The sequence below is a fragment of the Phoenix dactylifera genome, chromosome 15 (genome assembly GCF_009389715.1).
Source record: "Phoenix dactylifera cultivar Barhee BC4 chromosome 15, palm_55x_up_171113_PBpolish2nd_filt_p, whole genome shotgun sequence".
NCBI lineage: Eukaryota > Viridiplantae > Streptophyta > Magnoliopsida > Arecales > Arecaceae > Phoenix > Phoenix dactylifera.
In genome coordinates this window covers 7,857,132-7,877,132 of record NC_052406.1, presented here as the reverse complement: position 1 = coordinate 7,877,132, position 20,001 = coordinate 7,857,132, and the positions used below count along the sequence as shown (strand labels likewise).

Sequence of the window (20,001 nt, the reverse complement as noted above, 5' to 3'; positions counted from 1 at the left end):
TCACCCACAGGGCTTTTTCGGAGTGGTCAGCTACATGTGAGGCTATCCAATCCGCGGCACTACTAGCATCTCTATAAACTTGCTTGGCCTCTTTTCTATTTTTACCGTAGATGCTCTTTTTAGCATTGGATGCTTCATACAAAATTGCAAAAGTAAAAATCAGAACACAGTTTCTCCACATGGAGGGAAAAAAAAAAAGAAAAGGAAAGGAAGACAAGAAACCTTTGTATGATATGAAAATTTTCTAGTAATTACAACAGCTGCTTTGCTACAATGGCAAAAGTTACATAAGGAGCAAGCATTAAGCAGATATAACTAATTGGTTGGCGTTGTTCCATTGGTTGGCATTGTTCCATTGGTGGGCCCTGTTCCATTGGTTGGCACTGTTCCATTGGTTGGCACTGTTCCATTGGTTGGCACTGTTCCATTGGTGGGCCCTGTTTCATTAATTGTCTTATACCCAAGCTTTCTAAAGATCTCATTTGCGATCAACTCATTAGCCCTGTCTGTCGGGTGATACTCATCCCAAAACACATACTCGCTTCTGTCTTTGCACAGAGTTGATAAAGGAGTGCAAGTGAGAGTAGGTCGAATCCGTCCCAAGGAGCAACATGGGCCAGCCGAGTTGTTAAAGCCTGCCATCATCCAAACAGAGTGATCACCGAAACCAAAAAGGAAGAAGAAAGCAGAAGCCAAACAACATAATCTGTGCCCACAAAAAGCCTGCAAGGTGGACTCACCATACATGTGAGGCCGATCGATGAGATCCTGGAAAAAATCATATGCATCTCCAAATCTGAAGGTCGCATTAGGAAGGCTGCTTGATATGTTCTCTAAGACCTGGGTTGCTTGCTTGTTGAAGGCCATAGCGAGTTTGTTCGTCGACTTCTGACAACCCCCCGAGGAAGTCATGAATCGCTGCAAGGGAATGCAGCCCATAGGTCCCAGGCCGAAGAACGTCAGCTGCCGAGCCCCTAACTTATGCAAGAGCTGTATATTGACAGATCCAGGGAGGTAAAGGATGAAAAAAAAAGGGAGCAAATTAGCTACTTGGTGTCATAGAAGCCCCAGAGTAGAATGCAGTCTAAGAAGTTCTGCGATCTTACTCTGAGCTGTGCGTCCAGTGTACTTATGAGGTAGCTAACGAAGGTTTCTCCATTGTAGGTCCATGAGTCACTGTACAAAGGGAGGAGGTAGTTGTTGATGAAGTCATTGCTTCCCAGTGCGACCACATAACGAGCTTCTCTGAAGAATTCGTCGGCAGCCTCACGACCAATCTTCATCCTTATCAGCTCTTGGGTTCCTTGGAACAGTTCAATTTGCTTGTAGAGGGAGAACCTCTGTATCTGGATCGCATAAGATCCCATAGAACCACTGTTAGTCCTTCATGGAGATGGAAAGCAAAGTGATTCCCAGGTTGCATGGGTGAATTCAACTTACAAACAATGAAGAGGTTTCATTCAGAATTCCACCACCACCAGATGCATAATTCACTCCGTTCTCAAGTATCATATCCTCATCTAGGGAGGGGTCTAGAAATGCTGGTGGCCTTGGGAGGCCCATCTTGTCTCCTGGAAACTAGATAGCATCAGTTCGTATGACGAGAAACAAACTTTGTCATTGATTACATGGAGGGATAAAAGAATTACCCACTATGTCAGCAACAGTGCGACCATTGCAGAATCTCCCGTTTGGCAGTCCACTCCCAAAGTCGATCCCATACCACGGCAGTGCTGCCCGAGCCAAGCTCTTGGTTAGGTAATTGTTGTTCCCGTTATCAGACAAGGAGTCTCCAAAGATGAACTGCACGACTGCGCAGGAACATCTCTTGTTTGCAAGACCGAAGACTACTAACCAAGCCATGGCCATGGCTAGCTTCACATTCTTTTGCTCCATCGCAATGGCTTCTACAGGAACCAGGTTCTGGTTAAAAGGCAAGTTTGATAGGCTTTGGAAGGGACTGGTTCAATTTAAATGTGTGCAGGAGAACTACCAGAGTGCTATTAGGATTATGATGAGAACCTGAGCAGTTGAGACTCTTGGGAGTTCTGAGAGGTGGGAAGCAGGTAAAATTGGTGAGATCGTTTGTACTTTGCTGGGGATGAGATTTTATGTGAAGACCATTGCGAGATGATGACAAGTGGAGTTAGAAAAGTTGGATGCACCAACCAGCGGACCTACTTCAACCTACAACCAGTTCCTAACATGAGAAATTCCAATGTCTTGGTTTAACGGCTCGTGAGGAGTTGGCCTAATGGATTTCCTTGATGACCTGCATGCTCTCTCCATGGCTGATCAAATATTGTAGACGACTAAATTTTGTGCGCTTGACCTACAAGCTCGAGTCATCACATATATTTAATCCAAAGCAAGGAAACGTACAAAGAATTCTAGTGTTAACACCAACATTTCTACGAAAAGATAGGAGGACCCAACCTTATTTCATTAAGAGGAAGAAAGGGAGACACATCTGTGCTATAATTATCTAATTCTCAATATCTAGATGCACCATCGAAGACTTGAACCCAGTAGTCCTAATTGCCAAGCAAAGGGGTGGTGACCGAGACAAGCCCCAGTTCATCACAAGACAGTTAACTTGAAAGATTGAAAAAATGGTTGGTGGATAGAACAAATATAGTAGTAAATTCAAATTGATTTCTAATGCATGATCTAACCTCGTTTCTGGTTTGGCCAAGTTCGGGTTCATGCTCGGGCCTGACCTTGTTCAAAAACTTTGAAGTTTGAAGTTTGGGTCCAAAGCAAGGGCCGACAAATTTCCAACCTAAGCATTTGGAAAATGTACGTTACACTACCTAACTTTAGCTAACACTACCTAATTTTAGCTATGTGCATAACTTATAATCCCATATGGTTATCTATCTTCTAAATAAGTTAACCGGCCTTGCCAATATCATCGTTCTAACCTTCTTGAGTCTTAAAATATCTTTGCTGATTTGGAGCATGGTTAAAATGATCAAATTAATCTTAAAAAGACTTAAGGTTAAGTTAGCTGATTTAGAATACTTTATTTTTTTTAACTTTCTCTAAAATTAATTAAAATATTTTAAAAGTTAAATAGGTTAGAGAGTAATAACTTCATTTGCTTATTTAATAAAAGAATAAGGGCAGAAAGTTATATGTTATGCGCATAATAAAAATTAGATGGTGAAATATATATTTTTTAGGTGAAATCTGCAATTACTTGAGGTGGGTGTAATTTGCGCGAAAAAAAGAAATCTATCAACTGATGGTGCTTGTATCCGACAACATTTTGTACGAGGAGACGTGGCAAAGTTTGATTTGCTGCTGGATTCTGTCGACAATTCACATGCTACGTTTCTAAATGTCATCCACTTAAATAAATAAATAAATAAAGGACATTATAAATATATAAATGCTTTATAAAAATCAAAAAAATCCAAAACCTCATCCATATCAAATCACACCCCTCCAACCACTCCGATCCAACGGCGAAAGCACACAATCTCCCCGGCCCTATCCAAACCCCCAAATTAAAACCTCACTGCCAGATTTGAAAAATCCCCCAATCCCCGACATGGCTTCCCTCTCCTCTCCCACCGCCGCCGCCCGCCGGCAAGATTCCCCCCTCCTACCCTTCGTCGGCCTCCGTCGATCACCTTCCGATAACTGCATGCCGACGTCCCGAAATGCCGTTTCCTCCCGTCGCCGCCTGCAGATCTGCGCCGCCAAGTCCAGCCCCCGCCTCCCCGGCCGCCCCCTCCGCGTGGCGGTGGTGGGAGGCGGCCCGGCTGGCGGTGCCGCCGCCGAGAGCCTCGCCAAGGGCGGCGTGGAAACGATCCTCATCGAGCGCAAGCTCGACAACTGCAAGCCCTGCGGCGGCGCGATCCCCCTCTGCATGGTGGAAGAATTCGACCTCCCCCTCGAGCTGATCGACCGGCGAGTCACCAAGATGAAGATGATCTCCCCCTCCAACGTCGCCGTCGACATCGGCCGCACCCTCAAGCCCCACGAGTTCATCGGCATGGTCCGCCGCGAGGTCCTCGACGCCTACCTCCGCGACCGCGCCGCCGAAGCCGGCGCCCAAGTCATCAATGGCCTCTTCCTCCACCTCGACCCGCCGGAGTCCGGCGAGGGGCCCTACCGCCTGCACTACAACCTCTACGACAGGGGCAGACCCTCCGCCGCCGGCGATCGCCAGACAGTCGAGGTCGACGCCGTCGTCGGCGCCGACGGCGCCAACTCCCGCGTCGCCAAGTCCATCGGCGCCGGCGACTACGACTACGCCATCGCATTCCAGGCAAGTTCTCGATACGCCCGGCCGTTGCTCCTCCCTAACGGAACCTAACGGTCATTGTTGAGTGTTATGACGGAAAGTAACGAAACACGACGGCGTCGCTAACTTCTACATGTTTTTTTCTAAACAAGCGTTATGACGGATGTTATAAATTATGACGGGGGTTAGTTTATTCCATGATCTGATGTCTGTAGGAAAGAGTGAAGATACCGGAGGAGAAGATGAAGTACTACGAGGAGAGGGCGGAGATGTACGTCGGGGACGACGTTTCGCCGGACTTCTATGGGTGGGTGTTCCCCAAGTGCGACCATGTGGCGGTGGGGACAGGGACGGTAACGCATAAGGGGGAGATCAAGCGGTTCCAAGCAGCGACAAGGCTGCGGGCAAGGGACAAGATCGAGGGTGGGAAGATCATCCGGGTGGAGGCACACCCAATCCCGGAGCACCCGCGGCCTCGCAGGTATAAATATATAGTATAGTTCATTTGAACACCGCATTGAGAATACTTCATTTTAGATCTGAGCTGGAATAATACTTCATTTTAGACCCGAGGTGGAATCATATAGATCTGTTACGGCAGCTGGCTGATGCTAGTATTCATTTCAATTTAATTGGCCCGTCAAACAAGAAATATATAGTAAGTTGATCGGGTAGACTTCTTAATTACTGGGAACAGAGTTCTTAATATCCGTGAACCTCACTTAAAAAGATTGGCCGAAAGATATTATTTGGATTTCTTAATTTTGTATAAATATCCAAATTTTATTCAACGAATAACTAATGTGGGACTAAACACACGCTCGCACGGGTTCTCACATACTCTTCTCGTTTAAGCTCTGACATCCTCGTCAGGCTAAAGGTTCAAATTCATTTAAATCTAATCACAAACACCACGGTCGGCTTGTGGTCAGCCCTAATGAATTCGTGCTGCAGTATTCCTTGTTCTACATAGGTTATGGGTCGGATCCGCTTTGATATTATTTGTAACAATCTAGGACATCATCCAAACTAGCTAGTTGGAAAGTATTCTTTAGGTTCCTTAATCATGTCTAAGTACTCAAGATCTATCCAGCGAATAACTAATATGGGACTAAACACACGACCGTATGAATCCTCACAGAAAATGTAATGAATGATTACATTATTCATAAAATTCAGCATTTCATGATTCCTGCAATTTTGTCTTTAAATTCAACAAGATCTTAATTTGGTGTTTTTTATTAATATGTAATTCTTTTGGTTCTTCTTAAATTTCTTATGCCCTTATTGGCTGATTTATTTCACTTCTTATGATCTAATCATGACACACGAACGCACGCATAGTCTTTTATATACTCTGGTTCCTTCCATAACTGAAGTTCAAGGATAACTATTTCCCTGTGTCCGTTTGGCAAACAAAAATGGCAGGCAAATAACCTGCACTTAGGAGTTGGGAAGTTTCCCATTGCATCTTATGGATTTTCTATAATAAGCAAGAAACAGGTCTTTAGGATGGTCATTAGTGAAGCTTGATACTTCAACACTCCCATCCGTGCCATCTATGTTTCAACTAATTTGCCCATCTCCACTTGAAAATTTTTTAAGTTCGTCGGATATCTGTAAAATGGCGCAGGGTGTTGGGACGAGTGGCACTCATCGGCGATGCAGCTGGGTATGTGACCAAGTGCTCCGGCGAGGGGATCTACTTCGCTGCAAAGAGTGGGAGGATGTGCGCCGAAGCCATAGTGGCAGGCTCAGAAAGTGGCACCCGGATGATTGACGAGAGCGACTTGAGGAAGTACCTGAAGAAATTTGATCAGATGTATTGGCCAACTTACAAGGTCCTGGACGTGCTGCAGAAGGTCTTCTACCGCTCCAACTCGGCGAGGGAGGCCTTTGTGGAGATGTGTGCAGACGAATATGTGCAAAAGATGACATTCGACAGCTACTTGTACAAGAGGGTCGTGCCTGGGAACCCCATGGAGGATCTTAAGCTTGCAGTGAACACAATTGGAAGCCTGGTGAGGGCCAGTGCATTGAAGAGAGAGATGAACAAGATCACCTTGTAAGCTCGATCGACATAAGAAATGAGGTTACTTTAATCATACCAAGGTAGCTTTGCCAAGTCAAGTTAGGGATGATTCCGGCGTATCGTATCGGCATTGGCTAGCTGGAAAGACACAGCATTCTTGTAGTACTTTTCGAAATGCTTAATTTGTTTACTGGCATTGAAGGTGCGAAGTGGTTTTAGTGTTACTGTAACTTCAATCCCTTGTAACATAAGGTTACACTCGATTGATTCTTATTCATCTCTTGGGCAAATTGAGGTGCTTTTATCTCTACTTTTCCATGTTACAGAATGGATTCCATATAAATCTGTTGTGCAATGAGAACAGGAACACAGGAGGCTCGGAATATATTTTTTCCATGGTCTTGATGCCTGTGGAACTGGTGCTGCGTCCAACTGTCAAACAGGTCGAGTGAGGGTCGGACCAAATCTAACCCTACGGTTGCTAAAACCGGAGTTCCTCAACTCCAGGATTCGGAGGGAACGGTTGCCGGCCGTTGGTAGAATGAAAAATTTCCACACATAAAAAGGCCGACCGCGGACCCTCTCTCCAACCCTCTTCGCAGCCACCATCGCTATAGACTCCAAATCTCGCCTGAGAAATGGATCAAAGCGAGGGGATCTCCGTGAAGGTTCAAGACGAAGGCTCGTACCCGATTTCTCCGAGGTCAGGCTCGTACCCGATTTCTCCGAGGTCATCCACGGTCCACGGTGGCCGGAAGCGGCGAGCCGTGGCCAAGGGAGTCCAGAACACCCTCTCCAAGACTTCGATGCTGGTCAACTTCCTTCCAACTGGCACTCTCCTCACCTTTGAGATGCTCCTCCCCTCGGTCTCCGGCGACGGGTCCTGCTCCCCTGTCAGCACCACCATGATCAACGCCCTCCTCGGCCTCTGCGCCTTCACTTGCTTCTTCTTCCACTTCACCGATAGCTTCCGCAGCCCCGACGGCAAGGTGTATTATGGGGTCGTGACACCGAGGGGATTGGCCCTCTTCAAGACCGGCCTCGGCGTCGAGGTCCCCAAGGATGACCGGTATCGGATGGGATTTGCCGACTTGGTGCATGCGCTCATGTCGGTGATGGTGTTCGCGGCGATCGCCTTCTCCGATCAGAGGGTTACCAACTGTCTGTTCCCGGGGCACAGGAAGGAGATGGATGAGGTGATGGAGAGTTTCCCGTTGATGGTGGGAGTTGTATGCAGTGGCTTGTTCCTGGTGTTTCCCAATACAAGATATGGCATTGGGTGCATGGCCACCTGATCAACGTCAAACACACCGCGACCGGATTACTGGTTGTACAGTATTATTATTTCAGTGTTTGATGAACTAATTGTCTAACAATTTGAAGCCTTGGAGTGCTTCAGTTCACAATCTTGTGTTGGGCATGAAGTCTCTTTATCTTTTCTGGTATTAGATTGCATTTGATTTTTTTTCGTACATGGTCCTAGATGATTGCATTTATTGGATTAGGGAAGTTTATTGAGTGGTTTGAAGGCAGGGGCCAGCAAACTGGAGCGAAGCGATATTTGGACCAAAGGGATTGCCACCAACTTCAAGCACAAGATTCTTCACAGGGGTGTGTTTTCTTCGATGAGTAGAAAGGCATTATACAATCCATCGTGTTATAATGGGTTATTTGTTCCTTTCATGATTTGGTAATGAGAGGTTCTTGTTCCTTGTCCACAAACTATAATCTAGCGGCCTTGGCATGCACTTTTTATTACCATGTGGGAACTGTGATTTCATTAAGCCACTATGATGCCCAGCAGATTGGCTTTAAAATAAAAAAAAAGTCGAAATAGAAAGAAATGTAGATTGTTCTTCTGCAATGTATCAGAATAAGAATCCAGTCATGCAAAGATTTCTTACAACGAACACAATGAATGAATAGATGAATATTTGTGTCACTGCTCAATTCACCTGGTTCATTTGGTAATTAGAGATTGATAAGGGTCGGTAGAATCGGTCGGGCCCTATCCGCCTCTCGGTAATCATCGATTTTCATATCAAACCGGTGAACTTAGGATGATCTAGCATGTAATATTTAGCATTTTTTAAATAAGTAAATAGTATTGAGCATCCTTCCTCTCGATTCCATCCATGTATGATCAATTTTGTTGATAAATTTAATGTAACTATAGATAAATAAATTGTATTCAAGACAAATATATCTTGAATCCAAATAATTCATAAGGTAGTTAGATCGCAAACATGATATACTCTTACCGATATTATAGCGTGCATCTCAAATGAAAGGATCACAAAAAAGGATACTATTCAATTTTACATCATGCACCTTTCAAATACTCCTCCCTGAATTACTGTATTGAATAAATCCATAAAATGGGGAGGCTCAAATTTGATGATATAATAATGAAGATGAGCAAGTAGGCATTATAAGAATGAAATGAATTGGATTTCTATATATAACAATCTTTAGAATGATACATCCTCTCCATCTCTTGTAAAGAGAGGCCTTTCATGTAGATGGAGTTAACGATGGCAATTTATAATTTGATTCTATTTTAAGTTCATAATTCATACAAATAGGCTTGAATCACGAGCAAATCAATCTGACCTAAATGAATCAGGTTTAAATTTAGAGTTTTTACCTGCTTAATTTGTTTTGACCCATTTCATGGTTGGATTGAATCGTGACCTAATCTATTTAATCCATTTAACTCATTTCAAACTCGTTTAACCATTTATTATCTAATTTGATTCGATCTATTTATTAAAAGAGTTATGCGAGCCGAGTTGGGTTACCTATTCAATAAAAAAACCACATCTGAATTTAATTTTTGATATATTTAACAAATGGATCGGGTTGGTAGATAGTCGACTCGATCCACTGACTTGTATTCAACGCGACCCAACATGTATCATATGTAATGTTACGTCTATTTCCTAGATTAGCATGGTGAGAACACCAAAGCAAAAATAGTTTTGTTTTTTTAAAAATAATTAAATTAAAAATTTATTTAATTATTGATTTTGTAAAAAAAATCATAAAACATCATATTTTCAGAGGTTTTTCAATTATTTTTATCATTGGTTCTAAAAGTCATGTATTTATAGGTTTCCAGACTATTTTTATCATTAATAAATATTTATTAGATATTTCAGATGATAAGTAATTATATATCAAGTACTTTAAATTTCTTTATACTGTATATGGAAAACATTAAAATATATATGATATAAAAAATTTTACCTTACAAAATCAATAATCAAGTAATTTTTTATGCAATACTTAGGTGGGAAATTGACTGGTGTTATTTAGATTTTCTTTCTTTTTTTTTTTCCTCCCTCTCAATTATGAATAACCATGAATTATAAAGCAGGCAACCGTCGGAAAAAGCAAAAAATATATAAAAAAAGAAAAGATCTGTGGTTGGACCCGCAGAAACAGAAGTGGACGTGTCACCCTCGGTGATCCCTATTCGCCGCCCGATTCAAACGAAGCATTGGTGGTCCCCAATCCGGGGTGCTCGCGTTATATCCGCCGTCGATTAGATACAGACAACTGAAGAACCAACGGCGAAAGCTGGCTCTCGTGCCGTGGGGACAACCAACGGCAAAAGGAAAGGGTGCGAAAAGACTCTCTCCTTTTTCATCAAAAAAAAAAGACTCTCCTTTTTGTACCAAGAAAAAGACTCTCTCTTTTATTTTTTGGCTTCTGCGTGCTACGAGATTTGGTGTAGGCTCAGAGGCGGTAGGTTTCGTCTATAAAAGGAGACGCCTCTATTTTTCTCCTCCCCATCCTCGCCAGTTGCGTCTCGAGAGAACGAGAGAGTGGTGAGCTCTTTCGTTAGGTATGCTTCTCCTTCGTTGTTTCACCCGACTTTTGTTTCCATTTCCGTCTATTTGATGAAATTGGATGCCTTGATTTGTTGATTGGGTTTGATTCCGATGTTTTTGGTTCCGGATTCGCGCAAGAGAGAGTGGGAGGTAACGGGTTTGTGTTTCCGGTCTTAGATTTTGATTAGGACGTGCAGATCTTGGGAAATTTTGATGTCTTGATCTTTGGAAACTCGTTTTTCTAGCGGGGTTTCTGGATTCTTTTAGCTTGGAATGGGTACAGCATCACGAGCAGTAGCAAAAGGCTTTTGGTTTTTAGTTTTTGATAGGGATTCGGCGTTCTTGGGGAGGGTTTTGTGATTTCTGATGAAGTTTTGGAGCATGGGCTGTGAGTTTTGAGTTTTTGGGGAATTTTTCATATGAAAAGATGGACATTTTTGTCGATTTTTTTGCCTGGATTTATACAATCGTAGATCTGGATTTGGTTAATTGAGCCGGCGTGAGTTATATGGTTGTTGGGTAGAATTCATGGTTTTCACTTAGGTGTTTCGAGAAAGTTTCAGGGGTTTGATTGTTTGAGTTGGTAGAGAGTCAGAGCCTTAGATCTTCATCTTCATAAAAATACTTTTTTTTATTTTTTTTGCTAAAAACACTTTTCTAACCTGTTATTAGATGTCCGTGGTTTTGTTTTTATTAGTGGAGTAGGCATTCTAGATTGAGAAGAGTAGTTAAGTACAGAAGTATTCTCTTTCAGATGACTTGATATAGGGCCTTTAATTGTCATTTTTCTTGTTTTGAAGCTGAAAGCAGATGCGTCTCGTAAATCTATGATGGAATTTCCATATTGGGGTTGTGGATCTAGACCTTTTGGGATCACTGTTCAGTTTATGTAGGGTTCCTAATTTCTAGTTTCTGGTGTGATTTAATCATGTTTTTAGCTCTATATTTTGTAACACTCTTCGATTGTCATGCATATTTGGTGTGGTTTTATGTGATTTCTTTTTTCTCCCTCTTTCTTTGTGGGAGTTTGAATCTTCAATTCTGTATAGTAGGAAATATTCTTTGTGGCAAGCTGAATGTTTCGTCCTCCCTTTATGTAAAAATAAGTGTTGAAATCGAAATTTTTGTTGAGAAACACCTAGTTTTCTGTTAGAGGATCTAGAAATTTAAACAGTAACAGTGTGCACTTTTGTTTTGTGATGTGTTTCCCAATAGGTGTGCTAAACTAAAAATTAATCAAAGAATCATAAGTTCTAAATGCTAACACTTGTTGTTTCTTATGCCCTTTTCTGGATTGTGAATTCCTTGTTAGTTTTTGTTGGTGATTTTTTTTTATTTGTAATTCTTCCATTGACTTTTTAAAAAAAGAAAAAAAGTACTGCCATTTGTATCGTTTTATGTGCTTGATTTATGTCTCTGAACCTCATTATGTTTGAAATTAAAGACCTACTGTTACTAGTGTTTCCATGAGAATTTAAGTTTCCTGTGTGTTGCTTCACATCCATAAACTCAAATGCTAATAGAAACTTAGTCGCTTAATATACAAGGATAACATTCTTGAACAGGACAATTAATTTGTGATATAGTTAGATCTAAATGTGGTCAAGAGGGCTAGAATATGTTGGTCGACATCCTTCTCCAGTACATGCGCTAGGGAAAAGTTCCAGGTTTTTGAACATGGAAAGTGGCATTTCTATCACATCTCAAAAAAAGGCACTTTTATTGTGAAAGTAGCAAACTTATCTCACTTTGTTTAATTAGCTAAGATTATTGAATGCATAATTCTTGGTTCAATGCTAAGTTGAAAGGATATTATGTTTGATCAATTCAGAACTTAGACTAGCTGCTTAGATTGGTAGACATGAGAAATTCTCCATCATTTTGAATATAACTGGCTTTTTGTTAATGTCATATGAAGAGTTGACACTTGGGGCCTACCTTCTTTAGTGAGAATATTATCCTTTATTGACATCGTTGTTTGCTATATATTTTTGAAAATCTTCTCAAAATTTTCACCCAAAATGGTTAATGGAGTCTGAAAAAATCAGTAACTTCGAGTGTCTTCAAATGAAAAAAAGAAACAGGGACTTAAAAATCTTCTAGAAAGTGATATTTTATTTTTATCGGCTACTTATTGCTGGAACAACATTCGGTAAATCACATTTTGTTTAGCATAATTTATCATATGTTAATTTTTTATTACAGTTATCTTCCAAGGGATATTATTAATTTTTAATACAGAAAAGAAGATTATTCTTTCTGTCGTCACTGACTTCAACTTTTCTGTTCCTCTTTGTTCTGTTCACATGTCCAAAAGTTTCATACTTTTATGGTTTCTCAACCGCAAGTCCATTATTTTTTTGTTGTCTCTTGATGTTAGATAAAGCTACCATTTGGAAATTAGTTACAATTGTTGGGTGGGACTCCATAACTTGATGTTAGTAAACATGTTCAATTCCATTTGCTGACTTTATTGTGACTAAAATTATATGAGGAAAAGTCAGCCATGCAGAACGAGCTCTGTAAATCCCTTGTTATACATTCGAGGACTGTAGCCCAACTTTAGCAACTATAAGGAACCACTTGTCTGGGGTAACTTGCTAAACCTAACAGAGTAACTATGTTATGGGGCTTTAATTGTCACTACTACTTGAATAAGATGGAAACACTTGGAGCTTTTTGAGTATTTACTTGCAAAATCTGTTTGTGCTTTTTTCTCCTACTCTGAATCTTGTTTGCTTTAAATGTCAGGCCTTCAGGTTCTATGGCATCAACAGCAATCTCAACTGTGTCCGTCAGTTCAATATATGCTCGGACTGGTTTTGGACCAAAATCCAAGCCCTTAGGCTTGAATTTTAGTAGCCCAAAGTCCTTTAAGAGTTTTAGCGGTCTAAAAGCAGCAGCAGCAATTGATATTGAATCAGAGGCATCCTTTTTGGGCAAGGAAAGCAATGCTGCCCTCCAGGCATCTTTTGTTCCAAAGATCAAAGCAAGACAGAGGTTCACAAATAAACTCCAGCCCCGAGCATCCACTTATAAAGTGGCTATCCTTGGGGCTGCTGGTGGGATCGGTCAACCCCTAGCACTTCTTATCAAGATGTCTCCGCTGGTCTCGGCTTTGCATCTCTATGATATTGCAAATGTGAAAGGAGTTGCTGCTGATCTCAGCCATTGCAATACTCCCTCTCAGATTCTGGATTTCACAGGACCATCACAACTTGCCAATTGTTTGAAAGGTATGGATGCGGTTGTGATCCCTGCAGGAGTTCCAAGGAAGCCAGGCATGACTCGTGATGATCTATTCAACATCAATGCCAACATTGTGAAGACATTGGTTGAGGCTGTTGCAGACAATTGTCCAGATGCTTTCATCCACATCATCAGCAACCCTGTCAACTCTACTGTCCCAATAGCGGCAGAGGTTCTCAAGCAGAAGGGTGTCTACAATCCAAAGAAACTTTTTGGTGTTACCACTCTGGATGTTGTTAGAGCTAACACATTTGTTGCAGAAAAGAAGAACCTCAAGCTCATTGATGTGGATGTTCCAGTTGTTGGGGGCCATGCTGGCATTACCATCTTACCACTGTTGTCCAAGACGAGACCGTCGGTGACCTTCACAGATGAAGAAGTTGAAGAGCTAACCGTGAGAATACAGAATGCTGGGACAGAGGTTGTGGAGGCAAAAGCTGGTGCTGGATCTGCTACCCTGTCCATGGCCTATGCAGCAGCTAGATTTGTTGAGTCATCTCTCCGAGCATTGGATGGAGATGGGGATGTCTATGAGTGCTCTTTCGTTCAGTCTGAACTAACTGAACTGCCTTTCTTTGCATCAAGAGTCAAGCTTGGGAAGAAAGGCGTGGAAGCTGTGATATCTGCAGATCTGCAGGGGCTGACTGAGTTTGAGACGAAAGCACTAGAAGCATTAAAGCCAGAGCTGAAGGCCAGCATTGAGAAGGGTGTGGCGTTTGTCCAGAAACAGGCAGCAGCAGCTGCATCTATCTGAGTCTTTCTCGTTTGTCCCAAACAGTTATACAAGAAAAGAATAAAGATAGAGCCATGCTCGAATGCTTTCAGTTTTGCAGCATGGAACATTTTCTTGTTTCCATACTGGAGAAATGCTCTTGATGAGATGTAGGAGATCGCTGTTTTGAAGGATATTACGAAGAGAGAAAATACATGACTCATATGTTAGGACATGCTATCATGGTTACATGGAAATCTCGTTGGTATTACCATGTACATGATTTTGCTTTCTTGTTTTGACTAGTTTCTTCAATGTTGTAGTCTTGATGTTGTTCGACCTAGAGAAAATCATTAGCCCTGCAGTGGTCGGAAGGGAGATGTATCTTGAGAAGAATTTATTATTTGCAAGCAAAGCAATGCATTATAGCATGGAATATTTTGCTATAAATGACTCAAAACTGTTTGTTCGGTGTCTGTGATGGGCCACCATTTTGTTCTTGTTAAGGAATTTGAAAATCTTGAATGTAGTTTTGATACCTGTTTGTTTGCATGATAATAGCAATTGTAACAACAGGCTTGCCAAATATTAGTTTTCGTATTAGTGAAGGGCTATGGATGGCATTATGACAGCCTAACATATGACATGTATCTTCTTTTCCCTTGAATTTGTTTCCAACCTTTCTGTTTGTGGCTTCCTTTTTTGAGGTTCCGATGTAGTTTTGACTCTTTTCCTGAATGTATGGTATAAGAAAAAGGGGGAAGATGAGAGCTTCTTTTGACATCAGAGAAGGTGTCGTGTAAATTAGGTTCTCCAGCGAAGGCTGCTTTTGGATTTCCTATCCGGGATGTCCAAATATAATAAATGTTGAGCTGCACTGGTAAAATTCTTTTTAATTCGATACACTACAGGAAAACCAACCTATTCCGATGCTTTTTTCGACCTTTAGCGACGCTTATAAGCGTCGGCTAAAGTTCCACCGATACAATGCGAAGCGTTGCCAAAGCGTTGGCGATATCGGAGTAGTAAAACTTTTTGCCGACACAAAACGAAAGCGTCGGTGATATCGGAGGGGCAAAATTTTTTGCCGACGTAAAACGAAAGCGTCGGCAAAACAAAAATTTGCCGATGCTTATAAAGCGTCAGTGATAACCAAACGGACAAAACTCACATTTGTTGTAGTGATATATCAACACTTGCATGCAACTTGGAGTATAGTTGACATAAATCTACTTCTCTTTCATCTTTAGCTAATGCAGCAAGGCTCATTTTATACAGGATCGAAAATGGATAAATAATGCGTAAAGAAGCCCTTGATGCAGCAAAACTTACAGAATGATGAATCGAGCATTCTGTCGGTTCGCCATCTCTTTCTTCTCTTGTGGGAAAGATCCCAAGGATCCTTGTGGGAAATTTGTGTATTCGTATCCAAGAAAAGGACTTTTCTTCAGACCCCGTATCTCTAGAACCATAAGCATGTAGTCCATATGGAGACACATGTTCTCAAGAAAATACCTGAACATTTTTTTCAAGCCTTGCATTTTCCAGCGTAATTCTATAATCAGATTTTTTCCATGACCATTTTTTAGTCCCTGTTCGATGACTCCATATTAACAAGAACCTGTTTCTGTCCAACATGAGCAATATACCACAATCCATGAGCAACTTCTTTTGGCATCGAGTCCTTGGAGTGGCGATTGGAATGTTATGCTTATTTTGACCCATTTAATAATTAGATTGAGTCCATTCAAGTTACCTATTTAATAAACCAGTTGAATTCAGATCCGAAACTTCGATCAATTTAATAAATAAATCAAAATTTGGGTTGATGAATTCTTGATCCAATCCGCATCTAATCAAACCTATATCTGATCCGGTCCGACCCAATTGCCACCCCTAAATTTTCTCCTACAGCCCTACCTCAAACATCAGCAAAAATACTGCTCGGCTTACATAGGGCGTACGCTCTAATATTGCAGTTAGCAGCAGGAGCAAGGGCTTCGATCACTCTTTTTATTTTACCTGTGTTAGAACATAATTCCTCCTTCAGTTAGCGTAAGGAAAAGCTCCCTGACAATAAAGCTACGGTATATATTTATTAAGAGCGGTCAAGCAGCACGAAGTGCTGCTTTTGGCTTTTAATACAGAATAAACAATGCAAAGCAAACTACTAGGGTGGCATATCAGAAGGTAGGGAACTCGACGCTGGAAGAACACTTGCTTCTCGGATACACAGGGCACTCGATGAGATCTTTTGCATTAGCGTCCACACATACGTAAACCTGATACAGTTGGGTGTTGCCAGATTCATCCACATTGCACTCTATTCCTGGGGTGAAACCGGTTGCATCCTTGATGGCCCTAGAGATGCTGCTCACACTGTAGAATCCACCGTCTGGTTCAATTCCTGCGCTCTTTAAGCTTTGGAGGATGTCCGCCTGCTTCTTGAGGCTAAGAGCTGCCTCGAAGTACGAATGCTCGTCGAGGATGGACTCGGAGCAGGTGCCGTGCTTCTCCCATTCATGCGACCAAAATTTCGAGCCATCGCCACTCGGGCATGCCAAGGTTGGCCATTCTGCTTCCATCGCAGTTATCAGGTCCTTAATCTGCATAGCGAGAGAAGCTTATCAAATTTCCTGGAAACTGGCATGCATGAAATATAAGCGTCATCTTTGTAGAGCCTAAACGATATCGAGGCTTAATATGCTGTCTTTAATCTGCATGCATGCAATCCGTAAGGGCTACAATGGATTTGGTAAACTGTGTTTCTTCGGTTCTTGTTTCTGTTCATCTCTTTTCTTCTATTAACAAATAAACACTCCTCAAAAAACCCTTAATTATCAAAATTTATTTATTTTTTAGATTAGTCATTACGATTTTTCCCTAAGCAAAACTATTCAAAGATAGAACTTAACCCAGTCGGGAGATATCAAAGGCAGTTGGTGCATGAACTCCTTTATGAATGCCGACACCATGTCCAAAGAAAAATCTCATCTACGTTCCGAACACAAATAAACAAATGCTAACGGGGTCTCAGATATCTTTTCTTTCTACAAACAAAATTTGTGATGTCCTCTACATTAGTTTCACGCCAACTGAAACTTTGGGGCAAACCTTTGATGTTATTATGGATGAAGAGTCCGGTCATCCCAATGATAGATTTAGACTTTTGACCTGTTTAATAAAAAGATCGGATTTGAGCTGCAGATTTCTAACCAATCTTATATCCAATCCGATTCTATGGCCACCTCTGCAATAGGACTTGCCTAGTGTGATCTTTAATTTTTTAGGATAAATTAAATATTTGTTATATTTTAGATCATATCTTCAACAAATCTTATTTTATTTATAAAAATATCAGATTATATCTCGAGTATATCTATTCTCACTAGCTTTTCAACTAATCATTTGTACAGTTGTATGTCTCCATTTTTGTTAGTTAATTAATTGCAAAATTTAGGGCTATTCTAGGAAAGTCCATTCATATCTTCACCCCTATTTTCCTTTCCTTATACGTGACCTTTAACAAAAGCACCAGAAATACTCTTTTGTTCTTCTTTTTGGAAAGAAAGAATCACCACAAACATCTTGGATGTCTCTTCTCACATTAAACCAATGGACAGAAAAGACGAGCAAATTATTTAATCCCCATAGCAGCAAAAGATGAAATGAAGCAAAGTTAAATATAGAGAATAAAAGAACTAAGACAGAGAGAAGGGACTTGTGATTTCCTTCACTCAGAGCTTCAAATAATACATACATACATATTTATAACCTTGTTCATCATTAGTTCTTCCGCAGATTAAAACAATCACCATTAAATAGAAATAATACAGCGATAAATACTAAGAAGAATTAAGACAATTACCTTAGATTCATCGTAATCGTTATCAGGATCACAGTTGGATGGGTAAGAGCCATCATTGTAGTTGGGCCAAAGGCCATGGATCCCGAAGTCGGCAGCCGGCTTTCCAGTCGTGGGATAGCAGCAGCTCTTTGCTGTGTCACAGTAAGAACCCGGCCACTGGTACATACACAAACCAAACAACAAAATAGCTAGCACTTAATCGAAAAAACATTTCTTAAAAAAATAAAAGACTTGTGATCACAGTGTGATCAAGAGAGACAAAAAAGAGACATGGGGAGAGGAGTGCAAGGATAAGAGACATGGGGAGAGAGACTTGTGTCTACTTTTTTCTTTTCTTTTTCTTATATGAGTTGTAGGATATCAAAAGGTCAATTTATCTACCACATAAAAAGAGTCTAGTTTGTTGAGTAATTATATGCAGAGAAATAGAGGTATGTGATCAGGATGGGGGAGAGGAAGAGACTCACCTGCTGAACAAAGTAGAAGAAATCGAAATCTTGAGCAGCGGAAACAACTGCGAGGAGAGACAGAAGCAGAAGGATGAGAGAGACTGGGGTTGGGATCCTCATGGTAGATTATTGGCTCGTACTTGTTCTAGGATGCGTGATGTAAGGTTGTGTGAGGATCAGCTCTCCTGCATTGCCCATATTTATAGGCGACGTTTGGAAGGTTACATCTTAAAAAAAACAAAAGAGAGAGAGGCGTTTCGAAGGTTGATTTAGGGGGGCGTTAACGCAGATTCCATATCCAAATGGGACCCGTTGAGCGGACAATATAAGACGCAAAACCGGAAGAGGAAAATATTAAAAGAATAACACAGAAAAGGTAATCCACAGCTCTACCATATTAATATTTGTAATGAATACAAAATTTTAGAAATTTATATTTGTTATAAATGAATACGAATATAATTCAGAAATTACGTATATCTATATTAGATTAAATAAATGACAAAATAGTAAAGGATGAATACGAAAGCCACTATCATATTTACAAGTGATGCATCATAGCATGTTAATGGTCTAAAATATAATTACTAAACATGTATAGAGATTAATTAAGTAAGAGTTTGTATCTCTCATCCAACCTTAGGGGTGCAAATGGATCGAGTCGGGTCGGATTCTAAGTGATTTCGATCTGATTTGTTTTTTATTCGAGTTCTAATTTTGGATCCAGATCCGATTCAGTTGAAGATCGGATCGGATCGGATCCATTTTTTTTGTACAAAAATTTGGTCAAACCTAATTTGGTGATATCATAATTATGAGATGCCGGGGACCCATGACTCGAAAGACTTGCAATTGACCTTCAGTCACCCATGACTTGCTAACTAAGTCGGTCTACAAGCCAAATTTCGTAGGACCCATTTTTTTGTGCAAAGATTTGGGCAAATCTAATTTGGTCATATCATAATTATGAGATGCTGGGGGACCCATGACTCCAAAGACTTGCAATGGACCTTCGGTACCCATGACTTACTAATTAAGTCGGTCTACAAGCCAAATTTCGTACCACACTATTTTTTATCTATGACTGATTGGACGGAACTTGGTGTCTCCCAGCTCCCCTCTCAACGAGGACAAAAAAATCCCAGACCTTCTTCCAAAATCCAATTCCATCGCAGAAAACAGGCACATGACCCATATTCAGTTAAAAACCAAAAAACAGAGGGGAAAAAAAAACCCACTACCGAGACACGAGAGGTATCAACTGTGCAATAATAGATCGAGAGAGAATCCTGACGGGCCGAGGTTCCTTTGGATCTAGTGAACCTATGCTTGTTGTTATCCTTCAAACCCAACTTCCCTTAGGCCTTAAGGCTTTTCCTTTTTTTTTTTTCCCCCCTCTCTCTCTCTCTCTTTTCAGATCCATTCAGGTCAGGTCGGATTCATTCGGTAAACCCAAATCCAACCCAGAACATGATTCGAGTTCAATTTTAGAATCCGATCCGGACCCGTGGGTCCTGAAATTCGGATCGGATCGGATCTATGCAGGTTAGGTTGGGTCACGGGTCGACCCGATCCATTTACAGCCTTATCCAACCTGATG

At 41.1% G+C, this 20,001-nt stretch overlaps 5 protein-coding genes and 1 long non-coding RNA gene across 7 annotated transcripts; 4 read left to right on the top strand and 2 right to left on the bottom strand.

The window, feature by feature from the left end:
• Positions 1-199: 199 nt before the first annotated feature.
• Positions 200-2,698, bottom strand: LOC103716394 (GDSL esterase/lipase At1g74460). Of its 2 annotated transcripts, XM_008804370.4 has the most exons (5): positions 1,650-2,640; positions 1,441-1,571; positions 1,107-1,346; positions 741-990; positions 200-635 (listed from the first exon to the last, which is right to left on the bottom strand). In XM_008804370.4, exons 1-5 carry the CDS (start codon positions 1,894-1,896, stop codon positions 316-318), a joined length of 1,188 nt encoding a protein of 395 aa, XP_008802592.2. In that variant the 5' UTR covers positions 1,897-2,640; the 3' UTR covers positions 200-315. The 2 variants fall into 2 exon arrangements, with proteins under 2 accessions (XP_008802592.2, XP_026664006.2); XM_026808205.2 differs by having other exon boundaries at positions 200-990; positions 1,650-2,698.
• On the top strand, positions 814-1,420 carry LOC120113277. Its single transcript, XR_005515161.1, has 2 exons — positions 814-1,014; positions 1,165-1,420. It is a non-coding gene; the product is annotated as an uncharacterized LOC120113277 (long non-coding RNA).
• An 858-nt stretch (positions 2,699-3,556) lies between the features above and the next one.
• LOC103716420 (geranylgeranyl diphosphate reductase, chloroplastic) lies at positions 3,557-6,597 on the top strand. The gene is made up of 3 exons (XM_039134316.1): positions 3,557-4,279; positions 4,471-4,736; positions 5,889-6,597. The coding sequence occupies exons 1-3, from the start codon at positions 3,557-3,559 to the stop codon at positions 6,322-6,324; spliced, it is 1,425 nt and encodes a 474-aa protein (XP_038990244.1). The 3' UTR covers positions 6,325-6,597.
• Positions 6,598-6,765: 168 nt separating this feature from the next.
• Positions 6,766-7,727, top strand: LOC103716395 (protein DMP8-like). Its single transcript, XM_008804371.3, has one exon. It carries the CDS (start codon positions 6,926-6,928, stop codon positions 7,580-7,582), a length of 657 nt encoding a protein of 218 aa, XP_008802593.1. The 5' UTR covers positions 6,766-6,925; the 3' UTR covers positions 7,583-7,727.
• A 2,243-nt stretch (positions 7,728-9,970) lies between these two features.
• Positions 9,971-14,546, top strand: LOC103716396 (malate dehydrogenase, chloroplastic-like). Its single transcript, XM_008804373.4, has 2 exons — positions 9,971-10,137; positions 12,875-14,546. Exon 2 carries the CDS (start codon positions 12,888-12,890, stop codon positions 14,124-14,126), a length of 1,239 nt encoding a protein of 412 aa, XP_008802595.1. The 5' UTR covers positions 9,971-10,137; positions 12,875-12,887; the 3' UTR covers positions 14,127-14,546.
• A 1,609-nt stretch (positions 14,547-16,155) lies between these two features.
• LOC103716397 (extracellular ribonuclease LE-like) lies at positions 16,156-18,553 on the bottom strand. Its single transcript, XM_008804374.3, has 3 exons — positions 18,420-18,553; positions 17,953-18,108; positions 16,156-16,690 (listed from the first exon to the last, which is right to left on the bottom strand). The coding sequence occupies exons 1-3, from the start codon at positions 18,519-18,521 to the stop codon at positions 16,268-16,270; spliced, it is 681 nt and encodes a 226-aa protein (XP_008802596.2). The 5' UTR covers positions 18,522-18,553; the 3' UTR covers positions 16,156-16,267.
• Between the last annotated feature and the right edge of the window lie 1,448 nt (positions 18,554-20,001).

What these genes read in the sequence shown, in the direction of transcription:
- LOC103716397 (XM_008804374.3), bottom strand. Translation starts at nt 18,521, where the DNA reads ATGAGGATCCCAACCCCAGTCTCTCTCATCCTTCTGCTTCTGTCTCTC. An exon ending in TCTTCTACTTTGTTCAGCAG is followed by an intron (nt 18,109 to 18,419) that starts GTGAGTCTCTTC and finishes TGTATGTACCAG; the next exon opens with TGGCCGGGTTCTTACTGTGA. An exon ending in ACGATTACGATGAATCTAAG is followed by an intron (nt 16,691 to 17,952) that starts GTAATTGTCTTA and finishes CTCGCTATGCAG; the next exon opens with ATTAAGGACCTGATAACTGC.
- LOC103716394 (XM_026808205.2), bottom strand. Translation starts at nt 1,896, where the DNA reads ATGGAGCAAAAGAATGTGAAGCTAGCCATGGCCATGGCTTGGTTAGTA. An exon ending in CACTGTTGCTGACATAGTGG is followed by an intron (nt 1,572 to 1,649) that starts GTAATTCTTTTA and finishes TCTAGTTTCCAG; the next exon opens with GAGACAAGATGGGCCTCCCA. An exon ending in ATGAAACCTCTTCATTGTTT is followed by an intron (nt 1,347 to 1,440) that starts GTAAGTTGAATT and finishes TATGCGATCCAG; the next exon opens with ATACAGAGGTTCTCCCTCTA.
- LOC103716395 (XM_008804371.3), top strand. Translation starts at nt 6,926, where the DNA reads ATGGATCAAAGCGAGGGGATCTCCGTGAAGGTTCAAGACGAAGGCTCG.
- LOC103716396 (XM_008804373.4), top strand. Translation starts at nt 12,888, where the DNA reads ATGGCATCAACAGCAATCTCAACTGTGTCCGTCAGTTCAATATATGCT.
- LOC103716420 (XM_039134316.1), top strand. Translation starts at nt 3,557, where the DNA reads ATGGCTTCCCTCTCCTCTCCCACCGCCGCCGCCCGCCGGCAAGATTCC. An exon ending in ACTACGCCATCGCATTCCAG is followed by an intron (nt 4,280 to 4,470) that starts GCAAGTTCTCGA and finishes TGATGTCTGTAG; the next exon opens with GAAAGAGTGAAGATACCGGA. An exon ending in GAGCACCCGCGGCCTCGCAG is followed by an intron (nt 4,737 to 5,888) that starts GTATAAATATAT and finishes AAAATGGCGCAG; the next exon opens with GGTGTTGGGACGAGTGGCAC.